Source organism: Barbatula barbatula (assembly GCF_947034865.1).
Source record: "Barbatula barbatula genome assembly, chromosome: 25".
In the NCBI taxonomy this organism is placed as follows: domain Eukaryota; kingdom Metazoa; phylum Chordata; class Actinopteri; order Cypriniformes; family Nemacheilidae; genus Barbatula; species Barbatula barbatula.
The window spans coordinates 477,687-499,681 of NC_136788.1; the positions used below are offsets into that span (position 1 = coordinate 477,687).

The following is a 21,995-nucleotide window of genomic DNA, read 5'->3' on the forward strand; positions in this document are numbered from 1 at the left end:
TCGGTCCGATAAGTAACACTTCAGTTTTGTCCGAGTTCAGTAATAAAAAATTGCTACTCATCCACTTTTTTATATCGACTATGCATTCCACTATTCGATTGAATTGCTGTTTTTCATGAGGCTTCGAGGAAATATAAAGTTGCGTATCATCAGCATAACAGTGAAAGCTTACTCCGTGTCGCTTTATTATATCTCCTAGAGGTAGCATGTATAATGCGAAGAGCATAGGCCCTAAGACTGAGCCCTGTGGTACACCGTACTGGACTTTCGATTTGCGTGATACCTCATTGTTTATTGCTACATATTGAAAACGGTCGCATAAGTAAGATCTAAGCCATTTCAAAGCTATTTCCTTAATACCGACATCATTTTCAAGTCTATGTAGGAGCGTGCTGTGGTCAATGGTGTCGAATGCAGCACTAAGATCTAGCAGCACCAATAAGGAGATACAACCTCGGTCGGACGCCATAAGCAGATCATTTGTAACTCTAATCAGAGCAGTCTCTGTACTGTGATGTGCTCTAAATCCAGACTGGAAATCTTCATTAATCTCATTCCTTTGGAGGAAGGAGCATATTTGAGTTGAGACTACTTTTTCCAGAACTTAAGATAAGAAAGGTAGATTCGAATTAGGTCTGTAGTTAACTAGTTCTCCAGGGTCCAGATGGGTTTTTTTGACAAGGGGCCTTATAACAGCCACCTTATATGCTTTAGGCACATGTCCTAATGTCAGAGATGAGTTAATAATGCTAAGTAGAGGATCTGTAATTTCTGGGAGGATCTCTTTCAGTAGATTTGTAGGTATAGGGTCTAACATGCATGAAGTTGATTTAGATGATCTAGATCACGATGAACTCTCTAAAATCATTATAGTAGAAAATAAACGAAATTTCTCCTTAGAGGCGCTGTAGTTAGTTGTTTGTTCAGCGGGATTCACTTCTGGTTGCATAGTTATAATTTTTTCTCTAATATCTTGGATTTTATTTGTGAAGTAGTTCATAAAATCATCACTGCCACGCTGGTATACAGAATCAGAAGTCGCTGACGATTTATTTTTGGTTAATTTAGCCACTGTGTCAAATAAAAACCTAGGGTTATGCTGGTTTTCTTCTATTAGTGATGAAAGGTAGGCAGATCTCGACGTTTTTAGGGCTTTCCTGTATTTTTTAATACTATCCTTCCAGGCAATACGAAATACCTCTAATTTAGTTTTCTTAAAGTTGCGCTCCATTTTTCGTGCCCTTTTCTTTAGAGCCATTTTTCCACGGTGTCGGTCTGTCATTTTTAATCTTCTTTAAGCGCAGAGTCAGTGCATTCAATTGAAAGGTTTTAGTTCAAGAATATCGACAGTCATCACTGGCGTTCCCCAGGGTTCTGTTTTGGGCCTGCTTCTTTTCATTATATATTCTAAGGAAATATGGTATTAATTTTCACTGTTATGCGGATGATACCTAACTTTACCTGTCTGCGAAACCTTACCTGTCTTCCCGGATCTTTTCCTCCGCCATCTTTGTCAAGCTGTTTAGCTGAAATTAAAGTTTGGCTTTCAGCAAACTTCTTGACGTTAAATGGCAATAAAACTGAGGCTCTGCTTGTTGGCACAAAATCTGTTGTGTCAATCAAACTGTTTTTCTTTATACATTGACAATATTGATATTTGTCCTTCCTCTAAGGTTAAAAGTTTGGCTGTCATCATGGATGGCACACTATCCTTTAAAGCACGAATAAATATCACGTGAATTGCATACTTCCATTTGCGCAATATCAACCGCCTCCGTCCCTTTCTATCAAATAGTTATACTGCAGTTCTTATCCACGCACTAGTCACTTCATGTATAGACTACTGTAATGCTCTTCTCACCGGTATTCCCTCCAAATTGCTGTATAAGATTCAGTTAGTCCAGAATTCTGCAGCTCGGGTTCTCTCTAGAACACCCTATACTGATCACATTTCTACAGTTCTCCAGCAGTTGCATTGGCTTCCAGTAAAGTATAGATGTGAATTTAAATTCTTACTACTCACTTATAAGGCACTTCATAATCTTGCACCACAATACCTTACTTACCTTCATGTTCACACTTCACGTGCACTCAGATCTTCTTCTTCAATTTCTCTTGTGGTACCTCGGATTCGACTTACTAACATGGGTGCTAGATCATTTAGTTATGCTGCCCCCGGCCTATGGAACTCTTTTTCTCTTGATGTTCGCAATAGTGAGCGCCTGCTGACTTTTAAAACGCGTCTTAAGACATCTTTTTATACAGGCTTTTTCATAACATGTTTTATTGAGACTTATCTGCACTGTACATGTATATGCTGTTGGTTTTATGCAGTGACCTGTATATTGTTTGTGAGGCGACCATGGGTGTTCTGAAAGGCGCCATGAAATAAAATCCATTATAAATTGTTACAAACTGTACCTTTTAAAGTATGATAATACTAGTAAAATGTACCAACAATCACTTAAACAAAAAACTTAAAAGGAGCCTAGGGTATTGAGAGATGTCAAGTCAAGTCAGCTTTATTTATTTAGCGCTTTTTACAATTTGTTACAAAGCAGCTGTACAAGAAAAACATTGGGAAACCTTGACTATAAGTAAAACATAAAAGGTTATGGAAGTCAAAACACAGGTCAAATATCAGACACACAATAAATTCCTATATGCAGTGTTAATTAAATAAGACTATAAAATTCTAGCAGCCCCCCCGGCCAGGCAAACAGTGCAAAACAGTATGCAAATGGTGGCGAGGAACCCAAAACTCCATTGGAGGAGAAAAAAACCCTACCACTGAGTTATGTAGGTGGCCTACATAATCCTTAAATGGAAGACGTTTGTAACGACCAGAACCCTTCCTAGAGCTGGCTGTCCGGCCAAACTGAGCTGTCGGGGGAGAAGAGCCTTGGTGAGAGAGGTAAAGAAGAACCCAAAGATCACTGTGGCTGAGCTCCAGAGATGCAGTCGGGAGATTGGAGAAAAGTGCAAGACACATGAAAGCCTGCATGGAGTTTGCTAAAAACACCCGAAGGACTCAAAGATAGTGAGGAATAAGATTCTCTTGTCTGTTGAGACCAAGATTAACTTTTTGGCCTTAATTCTAAGTGGTATGTAGGGAGAACCAGGCACTGCTCATCACCTGTCCAAAACAGTACCCACAGTGAAGCATGGGGGTGGCAGCATCATGCTGTGGGGGTGTTTTTCAGCTGCAGGGACTTAGGACGACTGGTTGCAATCGAGGGAAAGATGAATACAGGGTACAGGGATATCCTGGACGAAAACCTTCTACAGAGTGCTCAAGACCTCAGACTGGGCCGAAGGTTTACCTTCCAACAAGACAATGACCCTAAGCACACAGCTAAAATAACGAAGGAGTGGCTTCACAACAACTCCACGACTGTTCTTGAATGGTCCAGCCAGAGCCCTGTATTAAACCGAATTGAGCATCTCTGGAGAGACCTGAAAATGGCTGTCCACCAACGTTTACCATCCAACCTGACAGATCTGCAAGGAGGAATGGCAGAGGATCCCAAATCCAGGTGTGAAAAACTTTCCCAAAAAGACTCATAGCTGTATTAGATCAAATGGGTGCTTCTACTAAATACTGAGCATAGGGTCTGAATACTTAGGACCATGTGATATTTCAGTTTTTCTTTTTTAATAAATCTGCAAAAAATTTCAACAATTCTGTGTTTTTCTGTCAATATGGGGTGCTGTGTCTACATTAATGAGAAAAAAAATTAACTTAAATTATTTTAGCAAATGGCTGCAATAAAACAAAGAGTGAAATATTTAACGGGGTCTGAATACTTTTTCCGTACCCACTGTATATAAGCAGTGTTTTATTTTTATTTTTAAATCCCCTTACCAGTTTTACCAGCAATTTACCAGTAAGTATTACGGTTCTTGAATGATGTAAAGTGTAGAAGCCAAGTGTTTGCTGGATGTTTTACCATAGATTAAATACAAACATAAACTATAGCTACTATAATTAAACTATGGTCTCTTTTTAGTAACTCGTAAAAAACGTTCTCGCTCACCACTCGCAACTCACACTTGCCCCACAGGGGTAATAATTTACTACTTAGCTGTTTTAAATAGTAAAATTAAAATGTAAATCATGAAAAATCTATTCATGGCTGCCAGTGTGGCTGAACCACTCCACTTTGGCATGTTTGAGACATGAGGCACGGGACAGTCAAACATATCAAAACTAACAACAGGACTGGAGCAGTGTTAACTGTCACACGTTCTTGGGGGATTTAAACCTGAAGGATTTAAAGTCATCTGTTGTGATTTGAACACATTTGCATCCCCAGCTGTGAACTATGGAGACATGATAAATGTGAAGTAATGAATGAAGCTGTTGTATAATTCACAGTCACATGATAAGAAGATGAGCAACATCAGCTGTGAGACATATGAACATCTGGACCAGTACACCGACCTGCATTCATCTGCTCTGGGTAAGATCTTCATATGTTACATTTATAATAACCTCACTACATGATGTATAATCCTCAATCTCAAGGCACGTCTGTCTGGAATAGACCAAGGGCTCCAACTTTCCTTCATTCTAATGAGAATTTAAATGTATCGGTAACACTTCCGTATAGGGACCAATGCTCACTATTAACTAGTTGCTTATTAGCATGCAAATTATTAGCAGATTGGTTGTTTATTAGTACTTATAAAGCACATATTCTTCATGACCATATTCTACATCCCTAATCCTTACCAATACCTAAACCTTACAACTACCTTGTAACACCTGCCTTTAATATAATGTTTTTGATGCTACATAAACAAGGAACTAGAGAACTTCACATTTCATTGAGTCATGTGTATTACACCAAAAATCAAAATACATTCAGCAGCTTTCAATGTACATAGTCACTCAGTGGTAGGGTGAATATCAAACTTTTGGATTTTTGGAGTATTGTCTTTGATACAGTACTTTGGTGCCTGGTTGATGAAGTCACAGATGAGTTTCCCAGTAACTGGCTGGGAAGAATGGACCATAAATAGCAAAAATATGTTAACCCTAAACCTAACGAAGACCGTTAATCCATTTTTGGTCAAGGACCTTTCAATAGCTGAGCTTCCAGCTGAGGCCTGCTCGTAGAACCCTCTGCAGCAAACAAACAAATAAACTTAGTACCACTATTAACCCATTTACTCCTCCCATATTTACATAAACATTACCCGACATCCTATATACAAATAAAGTACTAACAAGGGTACTTGCAGGAAAAAAGCAAGACAACATTTGCGAGAAAGCTTCTCCATGTGGTTAACACATACTTCCTACTCCTGGCTTCTTCTCCTATCCTTTTATACTAATGGGCAGCTCATTGTTTAGAGTGCCCCTAGTGACAGAATTAAAGAATACGCACCCTGAAAACCTAATGGGCCAAAATTTAACTAAAACTGTTACAACCTCACTAACTAGTAATAAGCATCAGATTAGGTGTTTCTTGAGGCAAAATAGTAGTTAATGATTTGTTGGTAGCGTGAATTGGACCTTAAAATAAAGTCTCACCCATATATCCAATACATTAAATAAAGCAGAAAGTCTAAAACTGATTGACCTAAAACTTCATTTTTGTTACTGTGTAATGAAATAATAATTTACACAGTTTATACTTTTCGTGAGTTTACATACACTTGGCTCTTAATATCTTTCGTTTTGTTTTAGAGCTTTATGGAATATTAGCATTTTTGTTTATGAATCTGACAGTGGTCAAATTGTTATTAATCACACAGCTGAAGACCCACGTCTTCTGTGGACACTGTATGTTACAATTAAATCTTTTTTCTATTGTTTCTCTTTTTGTTGCCCTGTATGCTTGCATTGACTATCTTAACTTTTTATTTGTTACTTTGTATTTAATATTTATATTTGTATAATAGTAGTATTTACATTTACTGAATATAAAAGTATTCACAGGGTGTCCGCGCGGTAGTAAAAAGAATCTACCACAATTATGGCCGTTTAAAGGTAGTAAAAGGTAACAAACGCAGTTTGACTTAGTAGTAAATTTTTTATCACCACCCCAATATATGAGTTTCCATTTTTTGATAATATTTGTGTCTCAATGTTTTATCTTCATCTAGCCTAGTTAAAAAATATATACGGTGCTAACAGGACCCTGAGTGAGTCGGAGTTGATGGCAATGACGTAGAAGTAAATCGTGTAGAGTTCCGTGGTTAATAGGCTATCAGCGACGCAACAACGTTTTCCGCCTTTTTGCCTTTGGTTGACGACCCTGTCATTTAAAGACTGGCTTAAGCCCGTCAGGGGGAATGTCTTCAAAAAAACTATTAATGTTACCTGGAACGGCATAACAGCTATGAGGTCACACAGTGGATTGAACATTCAGCAGCGGCTTCGCGTGAGGGGGGAGCAGCTCCCTATTTCATTGTTTTGCGATGCTAGCTGCACTACACAGGTCGCGGCAAATCATCCCAACTCAATGTCAGCTGTCGTCGCACCACCTCCGCAGCAAACCAGTGCCACCAGCATTTAAATGCGTATGGTAATCTTTAGCGTTCGAGGATGGTCATACAGGACAAGCAGTAGCCAGCAATGCTAACGGGCTGTAGTTTGGAATGATCAAGAAGTTGAAAAAAAACTAGCTATATCAAATTATTTCCAGTGTATTAAGGGTGGAATAGTGTAAATAGTAGCTTCACTTAATGTGTAAAACAAGAATATGGAGTATAAATTATTTTTTAAGATTGAAAAGGAAAGGTTTTAGTATCAACTGGACGGAGGTCCAAATCACAACACGGGGGAGCAAGAGAAAAGAGTTTTAGTTTGAAATGAAAGAAAGCAATGTATTCCTGATAGGTTTTCTCCTTTTATACGAAATGTAACTGTTATCTGATTACTGTTTTTCACGCAACCGTAATGAATAATAGTTAAATACAGTTTTGTATCATGATTATGTAACGCTGTTACACCCCAACCCTGGGTACAAGTACCTACATATGTGTTTTTCTGTTACTCCCTGCATACGACGACAAAATTGAATCAATTAGTCGATTGTTCTTTATTCTGACGGTGGAAAGGGATGATTACTCAAACACACTAAGAGTCGTCAGACTTCATCATTAACCACTGAAAGTTTGCTTGAGAGACTCTTCTTCTCTACACTATTATGAGGTTTAGATTAAGTGCGATTCTCTTTTTGTGTGGTTGTTTTGTGTATTCAGAGGAAGACTTGCGGAGACGATCGGAGCAGATGAAGGTTTCTGTTGAGCTGCTGTCTGTCAGACTTCTGTGTGAAAAGCTGGAGGAGTTGAGCACATGTCCAGACAGTGTTTTACTCAACTCCACACAGAGAGTGAGCGAGCGATCACACATGACTCCAGTGGTGTTCTGTTGCTCATATTCAGATATGACGTGTGTGTTTTACAGGCTGATGTGTGTGCGTTACTGAAGTGTGCTCAGAAGCTGCTGTCTGCAGGATTGTTTAGTCCTCATCTTCTCTGGCAGGAGTACTGGACACATCAGGTGTGTGTGTGTGTGTTTCAGCATTAATTCAGACATGTGATATGAGACTGAAGTTGGTTTGTGCTCTGTGTACACAGCCCATACTGGAGGTGATGTATCATTTCCACACACACAACATCCTGACGCTGGAGTTTCTGCTGGAGAGGTACAGAACACCTCAGCACATGATCTACAGCAGGGCTAGTCAACTCCTGTTCCAACACACCTGGGTACTTCAGCTGTGTCTCGTTTCGTGTCCTCCTCTGACGGGTCCGGTATATGGAGGATCCTTAACTTGACGTCCTTCATAGGAAATAGTGGCTGAAAAGAAAACTGGACGCACCATTTTGCTATGAAAACACATTGCGCTCTCACACCTGTCAAATGGATTAAAATGATTTTGACATGATTTTAAGAGGTGAAAAGTTGGTTACTTACTCTAAACAAGACTAAAACAAATTGACCATTTCTTGCCTTACTCCTTTAAACGTTTAAAAATCACTCAACACTTTTAACCCTATCTACTAAATATGTCTGCTGTTGTAAAAAAACTTAACACAATATTGTAAACTGTTAACATTTAAACACCACATATTTGATTGAATGTCCAGCTGCTGCCGTTTATTCAAAGAAAAGATGTCGGGCGATTCAAAGAATTGTGGGTCATCTCTAGCAATGAAGGATACATCTCATGCGTCCTCTGAATTGCTATTGAAGAATGGTGCATTTAGAGTCACTTACCTGTTTTAATGAAACGAGACAGCCTCGATGACGTACGCAGCCTTCCCATGTGACCTCCGGAGGATGCAGCCTTCCTAAGCGAGATGCAGCTGTTGATTTGGTTGGTCAGGTGTGTTTGATGAGGGTTGGAACTAAACTCTACAGTTGACAGTTGACTAGCCCTGTGGCCTGTATCACGAAGCCAGTTTGGGTTTTTACCCAGGTAAGTTCGCATTTAGTTTTCGGGCTCAAGAAAGTGCATTGGCTTTGCGAGGGTTTGGTCGCCATGGTAACTTGGGCTACATGGCTAACCTGCTCTGGAGCAGCTTTTATTCTGGGTAAGAGATCGCAAACCCAAACTGGACCAATCAGCTGTGAGTAAGTGACGTATATCTGAGGCAGTGAAGCCACTCCCCTCATATCTCTCACTCCAAATTAAAAAACTTTAAAGTGGAAAGATGTTAGAGAGAAAACATTTTCGAAGTGTTTATTTGTATGGAACATTTACATTTACTTTTATTGATTATAATTCAAAACACATTATTGATTATAATTCAAAACACATTCGATAATTATTATGAGTTGATAATTCATATTTATTAATGAATATTAAACATAGCATTTCAACTAATATAACTATATTTGTTTAAAAACGCACTGTAATATATAAAGCATTTTCGAGTAATGAGGTATACGTATTATCTTAAGATCTTTTTGTAAACCTATATAAATCATTGAAATTCACTTGATTCTGCATTTTTATCTGCTGTGTTTATTCCTGCCTTGTAAATGTGTTGTAATGGATTAGATTGACTTCTCGCAAGTATCAGCGCTATCAAACTGATGATGCTTTCCATGTTCTGTGTGCTGCACGCCACGTGCCTCACAAACTCTAAAACAAACCCGAGTGGACAGCAAGTTTATAGCAAAGCCTTGTGTTACAGCTGAACCTGATCTAAACCAGCTTGGGTTTGTCTGGTTTTGTCAACTCAAAACTTACTCTGCAACTCCGTGTTTGTTCACCTTTCTTTGTGATACAGGCCACTGATCTACAGCAAAACAACACAAACATTATTATTGACTTGTTGATGATGTCGTCATCAGAGATGTCGCCATGAGCTTGTGGATCAGTGATCAGCTACAATCTTTGTGTGTCTCTATGATGACGACACCAGACGACCGACAGATACATCAACACATTCTGTCCAGTAAGAACCGTTTCTCTCTACTGATACTCCATACACACACACACACACAATCAGGATTTTACCTACATTGACATTTTTGTGTGGCGACTAAAACTTTAAGAACTTTAGAAAAGATTAATTCGCAAAAGAACTCCAACACGATGGTCAGCCATGGTGCTGTAGTGGTGTTGATGCTGTGGTACTGTTGTCTGTGCGTTTGTGTTGTTGTAGCTGTTGTGTGTGTTCTCGTGCGGATGGCTTTTGAAGACCGCAGTCATAATGTCAGCAAGACGTGCTGTTCAATTCTGGACGTCATGATTTCATGTAAGTCTTTCATTTATTTCCTGGTTTATTGCTCGACTGTAACATGACAGATTGTGTAGAGAGCCAGTGGTTTGTGTGTACAATGTGAGTAAATCACTTGCATATGCGAGTAAATATCTCAATAACTAGAACTTTTGGGTTTTATTGGCCTGTGATTGAGTTAGATGCAGAGGATACATTTAGTTTAGATATCATTTCAATGCCTGCCCTGTCCACTTTACACATCGTCTCTTGAGAGTGCTCTCGGTCGCTTTCCCTCACACGCACACTCAATGTAAGAGAAAGACATGGGCTACACATGCTGTGTGTGTAAAGACGCATCAGTGTTTTCCAGTCATTACCTGCAATGATTTCAGGGTTTCCCACGGAATTTTGAGAAACTGTGGTGGATTAATTTATGTATGTGGGGGGTCCGGGGGCATGCTCCCTGCAATCCGGTGCATTTTAAAGTGCAAAATGAAGTGACTCAATCTATAAGAATACAATAGCTAAAGTAGTAATTCAATCATTGGCTCCATATCTAAATGGGGATAATAGGGCACATCACATGCTTAAATGGGAGTTCACAAATAGTCAAAACATTTAGAGCATGAGCCATCAAAAAATGAAGCAAAAAGTGTTTAACAGTTGAACTAATTTATTTTATTGCCATATATTAAAACCTTTTTCACAGTGCCATTGTCCCACTCCCCTGCATGGCAGTGTCACTTTACTATCCGGACCATAGCATGCACACATTATTATGATGTGGTGACTGTTTAGAGTTTTCCTGTAAGAAAAGCGCACTCTCATCACAACAGAGTAATGTTAAGTTTGTGTTTTATTATGTTTTCCACTATGCACGTGTTGCGCAGACCTATCAGACGCTGCTGGGTCTGAACAGCGCTGTTTGATGTCTGACAAAACAAATATATTTACAAAAGTTTGGGGCACGGTGACACAGGGCAGCATGTAATTGTAAGAAAACAATTATAAAGATGTGCACCGAACAGTTACAGCAGAAGCTGAAGGATGAATTTAAACAGACTCATGCCCATCATGCATTCAAATCATTCAAATTGGCGTGGCTGGCTATCAAACTGCGTTCTGTGCCTGAGCAACAAACAAGAATACTCAAAACATTTTTCTAAACTAACCTAATAAAGAAACTAAATGAAATCTAATTTACCATCAAAACAAAACTGAACTATTTTTATTGCTGCAACAGCCTGTGTCATGACGAGGTACAAAAACACGACAGGCTTCAGTGGGATGTTGGGCCTGAGCGTCTCGGCCAGGGCTTAAATGTGAGGACCATGCAGGGCTCTAACTTGAAGCATGATTGGAGCGAAAATTCATTCAAATATTTTTGTTGTTATAAGAAAAATAATTCGGCTGGTTTTAGGACTGAGGCGGGCAGCCGTGGTCTCGTCAATGAATGGGAAACACTGGGTTTCAAAACAAACCCCCAAAAATACACTTCTCACTTGTTAAACAAAATCTGTGGTGTTTCAAAGCATTGTTTTTGCATAGCATCTTCCATTCACAGTCAACACACACATCTCTGTCACTATATTTAGAGATGACCCCACCTCTTATGAGACTTTCGTTCAGAAGTGCATGAGCTAGTGTCTTTTTGGATGAAGCTCAGCATTCATTCAGCATTGTCCCGCGAGCTCTCGCCTCTCTCTCGGTGTCTACTCTGTGTTGTGAGCGGCAGAGCATATGTACAACAGTGACTCGTGTTTAAATGAGTACAAAACAGCCTTCCACTAAACACTCACTGTTACTGTTTGGATAAAGAAACATTAGCACAGTTCAGCTATAATCAGACCGAGGATGTGCGCTGTATGAAAGAATTAAGCAAGAAATGGTCGATTCAATTCATTTAAAAGAAAACATACTTTAATTATCTAAATTATTCTTTGTTAATTCAGTTGCATTGTTCATGCATTTCATGTATGAAATAAAATACTAGACAATGGTGACTTAAAGGGACATTTCACCCAAAAATGAAAACTCTGTCATTTATTTCCCCTAAGTTTGTTTCAAACCTATATACAGATGCATCTCAATTAATAAGAATATTGTGAAAAAGGTCAATATTTTTCGTCACTCATTTCAGAGAGTAAAACGCATATATTATATAGATTCATTATACATAGAGTGAAATATTTCAAGCCTTTATTTCTTGACATCTTGATGATTATTGCTTACAGATAATAAATACCCCAGATACAGTGTCTCGGAAAATTCGAATATTACCCAAGGTCAATAAAATAGGATATTTTAAACAGATATGTCAGGCATTTCTATGCACTCAATACTCTGGCGGGCATCCTTTTGCATGAATTACTGCATCAATGCGGCGTGGCATGGAGGCAATCAGCCTGTGGCACTGCTCAGGTTTAATGAAAGCCCAGGTTGCTTTGATAGCGGCCTTCAGGTCATCTGCATTGTTGGGTCTGGTGTCTCTCATCATAGATTATCTGTGACACCATGGTCATTGAAGCAGCTTTTGGTCACTTTGGCAGTGTGGGCAGGTGCCAAGTCCTGCTGGAAAATGAAATCAGCATCTCCATAAAGCTTGTCAGCAGAAGAAAGCATGAAATGCTCTAACATTTCCTTTTAGAGGGCTGTGTTGACTTCAGAAAACACAGAAGACCAAAGTCCTCCTTTTCAGATGAAAGTAAATTTTGCATTTAATTTGGAAATCAAGGTCCCAGAGTCTGGAGGAAGAGCGGAGAGGCATGGAATCCATGTTGCTTGAAGTCCAGTGTGAAGTTTCCACAGTCAGAGATGATTTGGGCTGCCATGTCATCTGCTGGTGTTGGTCCACTGTGTTTTCTGAAGTCCACAGTCAAGGCAGCCATTTACCAGGACATTTAAGAGCACTTCATGCTTGACCTGCAGATGACTTTGTTCTGTTAAACACAAAGAAAGATATTTGTAAGAAGGTGAGACATTTTCGATTCTTTGACATCATCCAAGACCCATAGTAGGAAAGACATGTAGAATTTGTTTGTTCTTTTGAACACATAATGAGATATTTTGAAGAACTTTGTAGGCAAAGGTGCCGAGAACGCTTGTTTTCCTATTTAATTCTTCCTTCTATGGCAGTCAATGATGTGGTATTAATTCCTCTGTTGATATGTCCCGCGTGACCAGCATTGTTTGTGTGATATATGAAATAGACTGAAGATGATTATCACATGATGATGTTATCTCTTTATTCTTTAGGGTTGTTGGATTCAGTGAGCGAGAAACAGAGCGATCTATCATCAGCCTTTGGCGTCTGGTAAACACTTGACCATCATTCCCTCACCTAGAATCAGATGTGACGTGACATACGGTCTGTTGTGTGATGTGCTCAGGGTTCAGGTCCATGATGCCACAGGGTTTGATGTTCGTGTTTCTGAAGACGTGCTGCAGAGGTTCTTCACACACACACTCATGCGTGTTCTTACACATCGACCTGCCTTCAAAGGTGTGAGGTTATTCATTTCAATGCATGTGTATTTACAGTATATAGTGCTGTTTACAATGATGTAAAGCTGCTTTGTAACATTCCAACTAAAAGAAAACGCAGAAGAGGAAAATGAGGTGTATAGAGTACAAACAGAGTGGGGCAGAAGTGAATGTAATATCAGCAAGCCAACATGGCAACTCCAATGATGAAGAAATCGAGAAAAACCCACTCGAGAGAAACCAGAATCAGTCAGGAGGGCCAGTTCTCCTCTGACGCATTACGGCTGCACTCATTAACTTACATTTCTAAGGTGTCATTAGGGATTTCTGAAATCTGTTGTTGATCTGTGAAATCGACGACCAAACAAACGCCCCTCCATTCATTGCGCGCATTCAAAATAAAGAATGTGCCATGCGACACAGGCTGACGAATGATCTGCATTTATCATAGTTGAGACCAAGCAAGACAATAATGCAAATGAAAAGAACAAGCAAAGACAACACACGTATATACAAGCAGCACGCTAGCTCCAGATAAACAATCACACTCCAAACTGTTCTGTTCCCACAGCCAATATTACAACAACAGCATATATTAGTTCTGTGTAACAGCAAAAGCAATTCTACGTACACATTAATGCCGATCAAAGCAAACTCTGGGTCTGTTTTTAAACAATCTTTCTCTTCATCATCTCTCTGCTGGAGCACCTTTAGACAATTCGAGAATGATCAATCCAATTTCACAGCAAATCAGGCATTAGTTTTCTTTTCTGTAAATATTGTTTATAGTGTGACGTGTTAATGTGTGTATTTGTGTGTTATCATTTGTGTAGTGTCAGATGCTATTGCTCTTCAGAGTGAATGGACCTTTGCTAAAACTCCGCCGTTGCTGACGGCTCTTTTCTGTAAGGTAAATGTCTTCACCACACCACATCTGAACCACGCGAGTTGATGATCAGCTTCTTAAGTATTGCACTAAAAGTGTGAGAATAAGAAGCAACTGTTATTGTGAAGTCTGTTGAACACGATTGTAATTCTCATGGTTGTGATTTTTCCATATAAATGCAGATTAGAGGGAGACACGGATGTTCAAACCTCGAATATGTACACGAACCGTTGACATCACATTTATTTATTTACATTCTGATCCCACAAACTGAAGTAGTTAATATTCAATATGGAGATGCACGAATGTTCAGATATTTAAATATTCACTTCTGTCATTCCTTGCCTTAATTGAAATTAATAGGCCTACCTTAGCGTTTTTGACAATTTTCATTGTTACAAAGCAGCTGTACAAGAAAACATTGACTATAGGCAAAACATATAGGTTATGCAAGTCAAAACACAGGTCAAATATCAGACAGACTATAAATTCCTATATGCAGTGTTCATTAAATAAAAAACAATATATATTTTTTCATATCCTATGCCAGACAAACGGTGCCAAACAATATGCAAACGTTGGCGAGGAACCCAAAACTTCATTTGAGGAGGGAAAAAAAAGGAAGTCGTCCAGGAGGCATCTGGAACAGATGCCCAAGCCACCTCAGCTGTGGAGGAGCAGCGGCTCTACTCTGAGATCCTCCCGGGTGACCGAGCTTCTCACCCTATCTGTCCCAAGGCCACGCAATGCTGCAGAGGCGTCCAAGACAGCCAAGACAGCCCCACAACAAGTACTCCTTCCACCGTCCGCCGACATCCCCAGTTGAGGTCAACAGCTGCCCACCTCCACTGTAAACAGCATTGGTAGGGCACTTTCCCTCTCCTGAGGCGCCGGACGGTTTGCCAGAACCTCTTCGAGGCCAGTCGATAGTCCTTCTCCATGGCCTCACCAAACTCCTCCCAGGCCCGAGTTTTTGCCCCCACAACCACCCGGGCAGCAATGCACTTGGCCTGCCGGTACCCATCAGCTGCCTCAGGAGTCCCACAAGCCAACCAGCTTGACGGCATCCCTTACTTCCGGTGTCCACCACCGGGTTCGGGGATTGCCGCCTCAACAGGCACCGGAGACCTTACGGCCACAGCTCCGAGTGGCCGCTTCGACAATGAAGGGCGGAGAACATGGTCCACTCGGACTCAATATCTCCAGCCTCCCTCGGGATCCGGTTGAAGCTCTGCCGGAGGTGGGAGTTAATGATCTCTCTGACAGGAGACTCGGCCAGACGTTCCCAGCAGACCCTTCGAGTACGCTTGGGTCTGCAGAGTCTGTCCAGCTTCGCCCCTCCCCCATCGGATCCAACTCACCACCAGGTGGTGATCAGTTGACAGTTCTGCCCCACTCTTCACCCGAGTGTCCAAGACATACGGCCGCAGGTCAGTTGAAACTACCACAAAGTCGATCATCGATCTATGACCTAGGGTGTCCTGGTGCCACGTGCACTGATGGACACCCTTATGCTCGGACATGGTGTTCGTTATGGACAAACTGTGACTAGCACAGAAGTCCAATAGCTGAACAGCACTCGGGTTCAGATCAGGGGGCCGTTCCTCCCAATCACGCCCAATACATTTCGTTGCACTGTACTTGTATGTGTGTAATGACAATAAATTGAATCCATCCATCCCTCCAGGTGTGACTGTCGTTGCTGGCGTTGAAGCACTTTCCAGCACCCCTCCCAGAGACTCCCAGAAGGTCGGGTACTCTGCACTGCCGTTCGGCCCGTAAGCACAAACAACAGTGAGCGACCTATCCCGACCCGTAGGCGCAGGGAGACGACCCTCTCGTTCACAACACATGGCGGCAGAGCTGGGGGGCTATAAGCAAACCCACACCAGCCCGCCGCCTCTCACCATGGGCAACTCCAGAGTGGTGAAGAGTCCATTCTCTCTCAAGGAGCGTGGTTCCAGAGCCCAAGCCCTGCGTAGAGGTGATCCCGAATATCTCTAGTCGGAACCTCTCAACCTCACGGCTCCAATCTCAGGCTCCTTCCCCGCCAGCGAGGTGACGTTCCACCTCCCTAGAACTAGTTTCTGTGCCCAGGTATCGGGCTGTCGAGGCACCCGCCTTCAACTGACGCCCGATCCTCTATGTACCGACCCCTTATGGTCCCTCCTGTGAGTGGTGAGCAATACCAGGCGACGTCACAGTCCTCGAAATGTTTTCCATCATGTGTGAACCGCTCTTAGTCTGACCCGTCAGCTAGGACCTGTTTGCCTTGGGAGACCCTACCAGGGGCATATAGCCCCAGACAACCTCCTAGGGTCATTCGGGTATTCAAACCCCTCCATCACATTAAGGTGGCAGTTCAAGGGAGAGGATCTTTTAGATGATTCGCTAAAACTCGTGGTTGGATCCATTTATCTCAATTGCTGCATCAGTATGTTCCCTCGAGAAGCCTGAGATCTTGTGATCAGAACCTTCTTTTAATTCTGCAATCTAGACTCAAGTGTATAGGTGACCGGGCCTTCTCAGTATTGGTCCTCGCCTTTGGAACAACTTACCGTTAGAGATCAGAATTGTCTCTTTTAAAAACTCACTTATTAGGATTTTCTTTGGTCCATTGTATTTCCTATCAGTGTTTTATCTTTGTGACTATTGTATTTGTATTCTTGTGTTTTATCTTTATGGTCGCAGTTTTTGTATTCCTAATTTTATGATGATGTCTTTCATAGTTAAGCACTTTTGTCAGCCGTGTGGCTGTTGTGAACGTGCTATATAAATAAGCAAAATTTTAAACACACTGTCTGTTGATCTCTCTCGGTCTCTCAGATCTGTCTGGCGTTCAGTGTGGAGTCTGTGTTGTGTCAGCTGCAGCAGGTTTTGGAGACTCATGAAGTGAATTGGCGTCATGTTCTCTCATGTCTGTCAAACCTGCTGATATATCATCCTCAGACGCAGAGCTGTCTCACAGGTGCACACTACTGCTCTTCAGTGTTTTTAGTTATTCTTTCAGCATTATTCATAAAGTATTAACCTCATTTTACCTGTTATGTGTGTTCAGATCTTCTGTCCAAATTTCTAAGATCTGCATTCGAAACTTATGATGTGGAGAGAATGATTACGTCATTCCTGTTGGCCCGACAAGCGTCTCTGGAGGGTCCTGCTGTCTTCCCCTCATACAGCGACTGGTTTAAAGTTTGTCATCTGTTTTCAACACTGATGTAACATATTTCTGATATAACCCAGCAGGGAGTTGTGATGTTTGGTAGTTTCTTCTGTCTGGTGCTCTGTAATGAGTTTGTCATCTTTTGTCTCATCAGTTGTCGTTTGGTGGCGCCAGTGGATATCATGGTAACAGCAAGAAGTCCACAGTCTTTCTCCTGAAGTTCCTGTCAGATCTGGTTCCTTTTGAACCCCCACAATATCTGAAGGTAAGTTCATGACAGACATTAATTTTTTATGCGTTTCAGTGCAAATACATAAGACCCTTGGATGAGACGTTCATCTGAGGTCTCTGTGGTCACTTCTCTTTAGAGCCTAGTGGTTAGAGTGTTTGGCTTGTGATCAGAAGGTTGCCGGTTCGAATCTCAGTACCAATGCCAATGACAAACGGATGACAAACTTTCATGACTGAAGTGCCCTTGAGCAAGACACCTTACCACTGATTGCTCTGCAGTAATGTGCCACTGTAAAAAACTACTTGTAAGTCGCTTTGGATAAAAGCGTCTGCCAAATGAATAAATGTAAATGTAACCCCCGTGTCCTGGTCAAATTCCCAGTGTTCTGGTCAGTGGTAAGCGCATCTGTACTGTGGCTGCCGTCTGGTGGTGGTGGGTGACCCTTATGTGATTGTAAAGCGCTTTGGGTGTACAGCAATACACAAATAAAACGCCACATAAATGCCTCATTCATTCATTCAGACGTAGTAGAGCCAGTAATATCATGAAGCGTGTGTGCAGTTCACGAGTTCACACGTCCAGTGAGGTTTGGGCTGATCTCTGCTCTCATGTGTTATTATTATTCTGATCTTTCTGCAGGTTCATGTCATGCATCCTCCATATACACGTAGCAAGCATCGGTCTCTATTGCAGGAATACATCAGCCTCACAAAGACTCGACTGGCAGATCTGAAGGTCAAAAACATATCCATGTGATGACGATGATGCTTTGATCAGGTGTTCAGATAAACAGAAAGAGGTTTTCTGCTTTGAGTGAGTGTTTTAGTGTGTTATGTATTTAGGTGTCACTGGAGGAGACGGGCATATTTGAGGTCGTGAACGGATCGGCAGGTGTGCTTCATGTAAGTTGTGTGTCTAGTGTCCTGTGAGTCTTTTGTGTGTGAATGTTTCTCAGACGTGTGTAAATGTTCAGTGTCCAGCCCAGCAGGATGTTGAGAAAGCCGTGACACTCTTTACCACCACCAATAGAATTCCAGCTACAGTGATAGAGGCCAGGTACTGTACACTCACACACACACACTCCTGGGCTGTAACTTCATTCTGACAGTGGTTTTCTGTGATATCTGCAGTATTTTTCGGAGGCCTTATTTCCTGTCCCGATTCTTACCTGCTCTCCTTTCTCCACGTGTGGTGAGTGTAATTGTGATCTATCACAGGGGCTGGTCATGGTGCTCAAGGTTTAGGTTATAGGTCAGAAATAATGTGCCAAACCTGGACAGGGCGAGATATATTGATCTATGTATAACAGTTGACATGAATAACTAATTGTGACAAGAATTAGAAAATGTTGTAGTTCATTTTTCTACTCTTCTTTATGTGAGGAATATGTGAGTGAAGTGCCATATGTTTTTTCAGATACTGAAAATATAAAAACAATTTTGAAGAACACACCCAAATTGGGTTTTGATTATCTACAGTAGGCAGTGAACCAGAATGCTCTCTACCGCGGCAGTTAAAAAACATTTACATGTGAAACTAGTTCGGGAGGAGTTTGCACCTTCAGTACTTAACCACATCGATGTGATAAACTCATGATTACAGGACAGGAGGCAACACATTAAAGGTTAAAACAATTCTCCGCCCTTTTTTTGTTATATTATAAACATGAATCATTCTTAAGCCAAATGCAGGACATAAATAATCAATAAATCATTAGAACAAACATGTTATGATCACAGAGGTTCAAATACGGATCGTTTTTTTATACAAGCATTGAAATGTTTTAATTCACTCCATGTCAGTAGCTCCAGGGTTTCAGGGATGAGGAGAGGTGTGAATGTCTCGCTTTTTGAAAGAGCAGAGTTTAGAATGAATATCTATCTTACCTGCAGGGTGACAAATAAACATAAGATGCCATAAAACTGGAAAGAAACTAAACTCGCTAGAAAAATCCCCTTTTGAATGCTGCATTAGCTTCTGCTCATATGAATGGCGAGAGAGCCGCCTTACATTGAGCCTTGCAAACCGAATTATTTTGTTACGTAGCAATTTTAAAATGTTTTACAAATAATATGTTTATCTTGTCAGAAGTTGAGCTACAAAAAAAATAAACTGTTTCTGATATTTTGGCTGATGATGCGAAAAATATTCACCCAGAAAGAACCCTCCTAAAGTCGCAAGTTTCTTGCCCCGTGCCGCTCCGACCTACTTTTGCTTGGTTGATTTAATATTTGGATCAGTTTGACCTTTCTAATGGTTAGAAGGTAGTTTCTGAAACAAATGATAAGAATCATGAGGCATCAAACAAAGAAAGAAACAAACAATGTTTATGTAACCCATGGTTCCAGTGGCTATCCAATGATCATCACGTCCTGAATAATTCATATATTTCACAACATGCTTTCATTTGGTAAACTGGATCAATGGTTTCCTTTTTAATGTTTTGACAGACCACGCTTTCACGTCCATACAATTCATTAACGGCTCGTATCTCAACGTGCACTTTCTGCGGCTGCCACATTTAAAATAACTTTAAAAAGCCTACTACAGAGACAGTTCTCGATTTATAACAACATACCCGAATGTAGCTGTAGCAAGGTTCAGCTTGTGGGTAAGGAAGAGGACGAGGTTGGCGAGACTGACACAGGAGTTTATTATACAAAACAAAACAGACAGCTTATCAACAAAATAACTCTGTGGCGTATGCTCCAGCACACCGTTAGACTCTCTTCCCTGTTTCCTGTATCAGATCGGGTTCCCTTGTTCCGTCCGTGGTTCTCACACTTTCCATTATCTGGTCTCTGCGCCCTTACTGGAATTGGATACAGGTGTTGATTGTTTGCACGTGCACCATTTACTCACCGCTCGTCTCCTAGCTCACTAAACCACGCCCCCTTTGCCACAGTAGCCTACCAATATGAATACGTGAATGTTTATAACTTAATCCTGGGTTAACATCCGAAATACGCAGCTGTGTTTGCAGTTGGAATTTATTCTATATGGGGATATATGATGATAATCTAAAGATATTATAGAGCACATTTGTTTTTAAAGGAAATAAAGCGAAATCATGTAAGAGTTGGGTTTTGTCATTTTTGCATCGCAATAAAACACGTACAAAGCAAGTTTTGCACATGCACTCTGATCTCACTCGCTGTATTCCTCAATTTGCACAAAACAGAGCAAATACAAACATTAAAGCGCTGTATGCAACCCAGCAATAAATGAAAAGAAAAAATCAACAACTGTCCTTCCACTCCTTACATATGGAAAACGATTCAAAGCGAATAAAGCATTGATTGAATGCATGAAGCAAATTTAAAAATGTAAACCCTTGTTAAATGAAATGATCTATTTATGACTAGTATTAAATATAATTATTGGTGCCTGTGGATTTAAGTATTTGCAACTTTGATATTGTAGAAAGCGCTTGTCTTTTACGCCTAAGCCTCTAAACTCTTTCCCGAATGTGAGTGAGGCAATTAGATTGACGCGTCAACTCGTGCTGAGTGAAGATCTGTGAATAGACTGCCACTGCATACATTAGTGATCTCATTGTGCCCTTAGGTCTGGTGAATCTGGTCTGCTGTTGGTCCTGCAACACAAACTAACTTCTCTATCCTTGCCTACTTGCTATGGAATAAAATTGCCCCAAAAGATCTGTTCACTCACTTTATTACATGAATTAAAGACCCATCTCAAGACATATTTTCTCTTTATCCTTTTCATCTTTTCTATCTTATGCTATGTTTTTATTTTAGATTTACATTTACATTTATTCATTTGGCAGACGATTTTATCCAAAGCAACTTACAAGTTGTTTTATTTTACAGTGGCACATTACTGCAGATTCTCGAAGACCAATGGCATGTCTATATTCCTGTTTGAATTTTAAATTCCTGGTTTTGTATTTGTAAATCGACCTTGAGTTCTGTAGAAAGGCTCTATAGAAAGTAAAATAATAATTAGTATTATTCAATATGGTCGACATCCTTAATGGCCGACAAAGGAAAACAGGATATCGTTGGACTCGCCACTTGTATGATTTTTGGCCATTCAGATGTCAGATGTTTGCAGGTTGGAATCTCAGTGCCAGCAGGTCATGACTGAAGTGCCCTTGAGAAAGACACCTTACCCCTGATTGCTCTGCAGAAATCTGCCACTGTAAAAAAACTACTTGTAAGTCGCTTTGGATAAAAGCGTCTGCCAAATGAATAAATGTAAATGTTATAACATTTTTGTAACTCAGGACCACTGAGTGGAGCTGCGCTGCAACACAGCACGTCAATAAATTTAAGGTTGGCTAAGATACAGCATCAAATCCATTTTGTTGAATTCGGTGGCCATTTAAGTCTTGTAATAACTTTTCATCTTTTACAATAATGTGTTTAGATGCTCGTGCAAATCTGACAAAAAGTCTACAACGATTTCCAAAAATATGTTTTCCGGAAAATTCAAGACGCCGGGAACATCTTAATGATTCAATTCATCTTGAGATTAGGATTTAGATGAAAGGGGAATTGTATATGTACACCTTATAG

General features: G+C 40.6%; 1 protein-coding gene across 2 annotated transcripts in view; it reads left to right on the top strand.

Annotated features, from left to right (window-relative positions):
* Positions 1-21,995, top strand: part of fanca (FA complementation group A) — a 50,985-nt gene that overhangs the window by 5,394 nt on the left and 23,596 nt on the right. For both annotated transcript variants that reach the window (XM_079450658.1, XM_079450659.1), the window contains exons 3-18: positions 4,379-4,463; positions 7,216-7,346; positions 7,421-7,516; positions 7,594-7,661; positions 9,320-9,423; positions 9,634-9,726; positions 12,946-13,003; positions 13,080-13,192; positions 14,007-14,083; positions 16,886-17,027; positions 17,118-17,251; positions 17,377-17,487; positions 18,094-18,189; positions 18,297-18,356; positions 18,428-18,510; positions 18,585-18,645. In XM_079450658.1, coding sequence (XP_079306784.1) covers positions 4,379-4,463; positions 7,216-7,346; positions 7,421-7,516; positions 7,594-7,661; positions 9,320-9,423; positions 9,634-9,726; positions 12,946-13,003; positions 13,080-13,192; positions 14,007-14,083; positions 16,886-17,027; positions 17,118-17,251; positions 17,377-17,487; positions 18,094-18,189; positions 18,297-18,356; positions 18,428-18,510; positions 18,585-18,645 — 1,512 coding nt within the window. The remainder of the gene's footprint in view (positions 1-4,378; positions 4,464-7,215; positions 7,347-7,420; positions 7,517-7,593; positions 7,662-9,319; positions 9,424-9,633; positions 9,727-12,945; positions 13,004-13,079; positions 13,193-14,006; positions 14,084-16,885; positions 17,028-17,117; positions 17,252-17,376; positions 17,488-18,093; positions 18,190-18,296; positions 18,357-18,427; positions 18,511-18,584; positions 18,646-21,995) is intronic.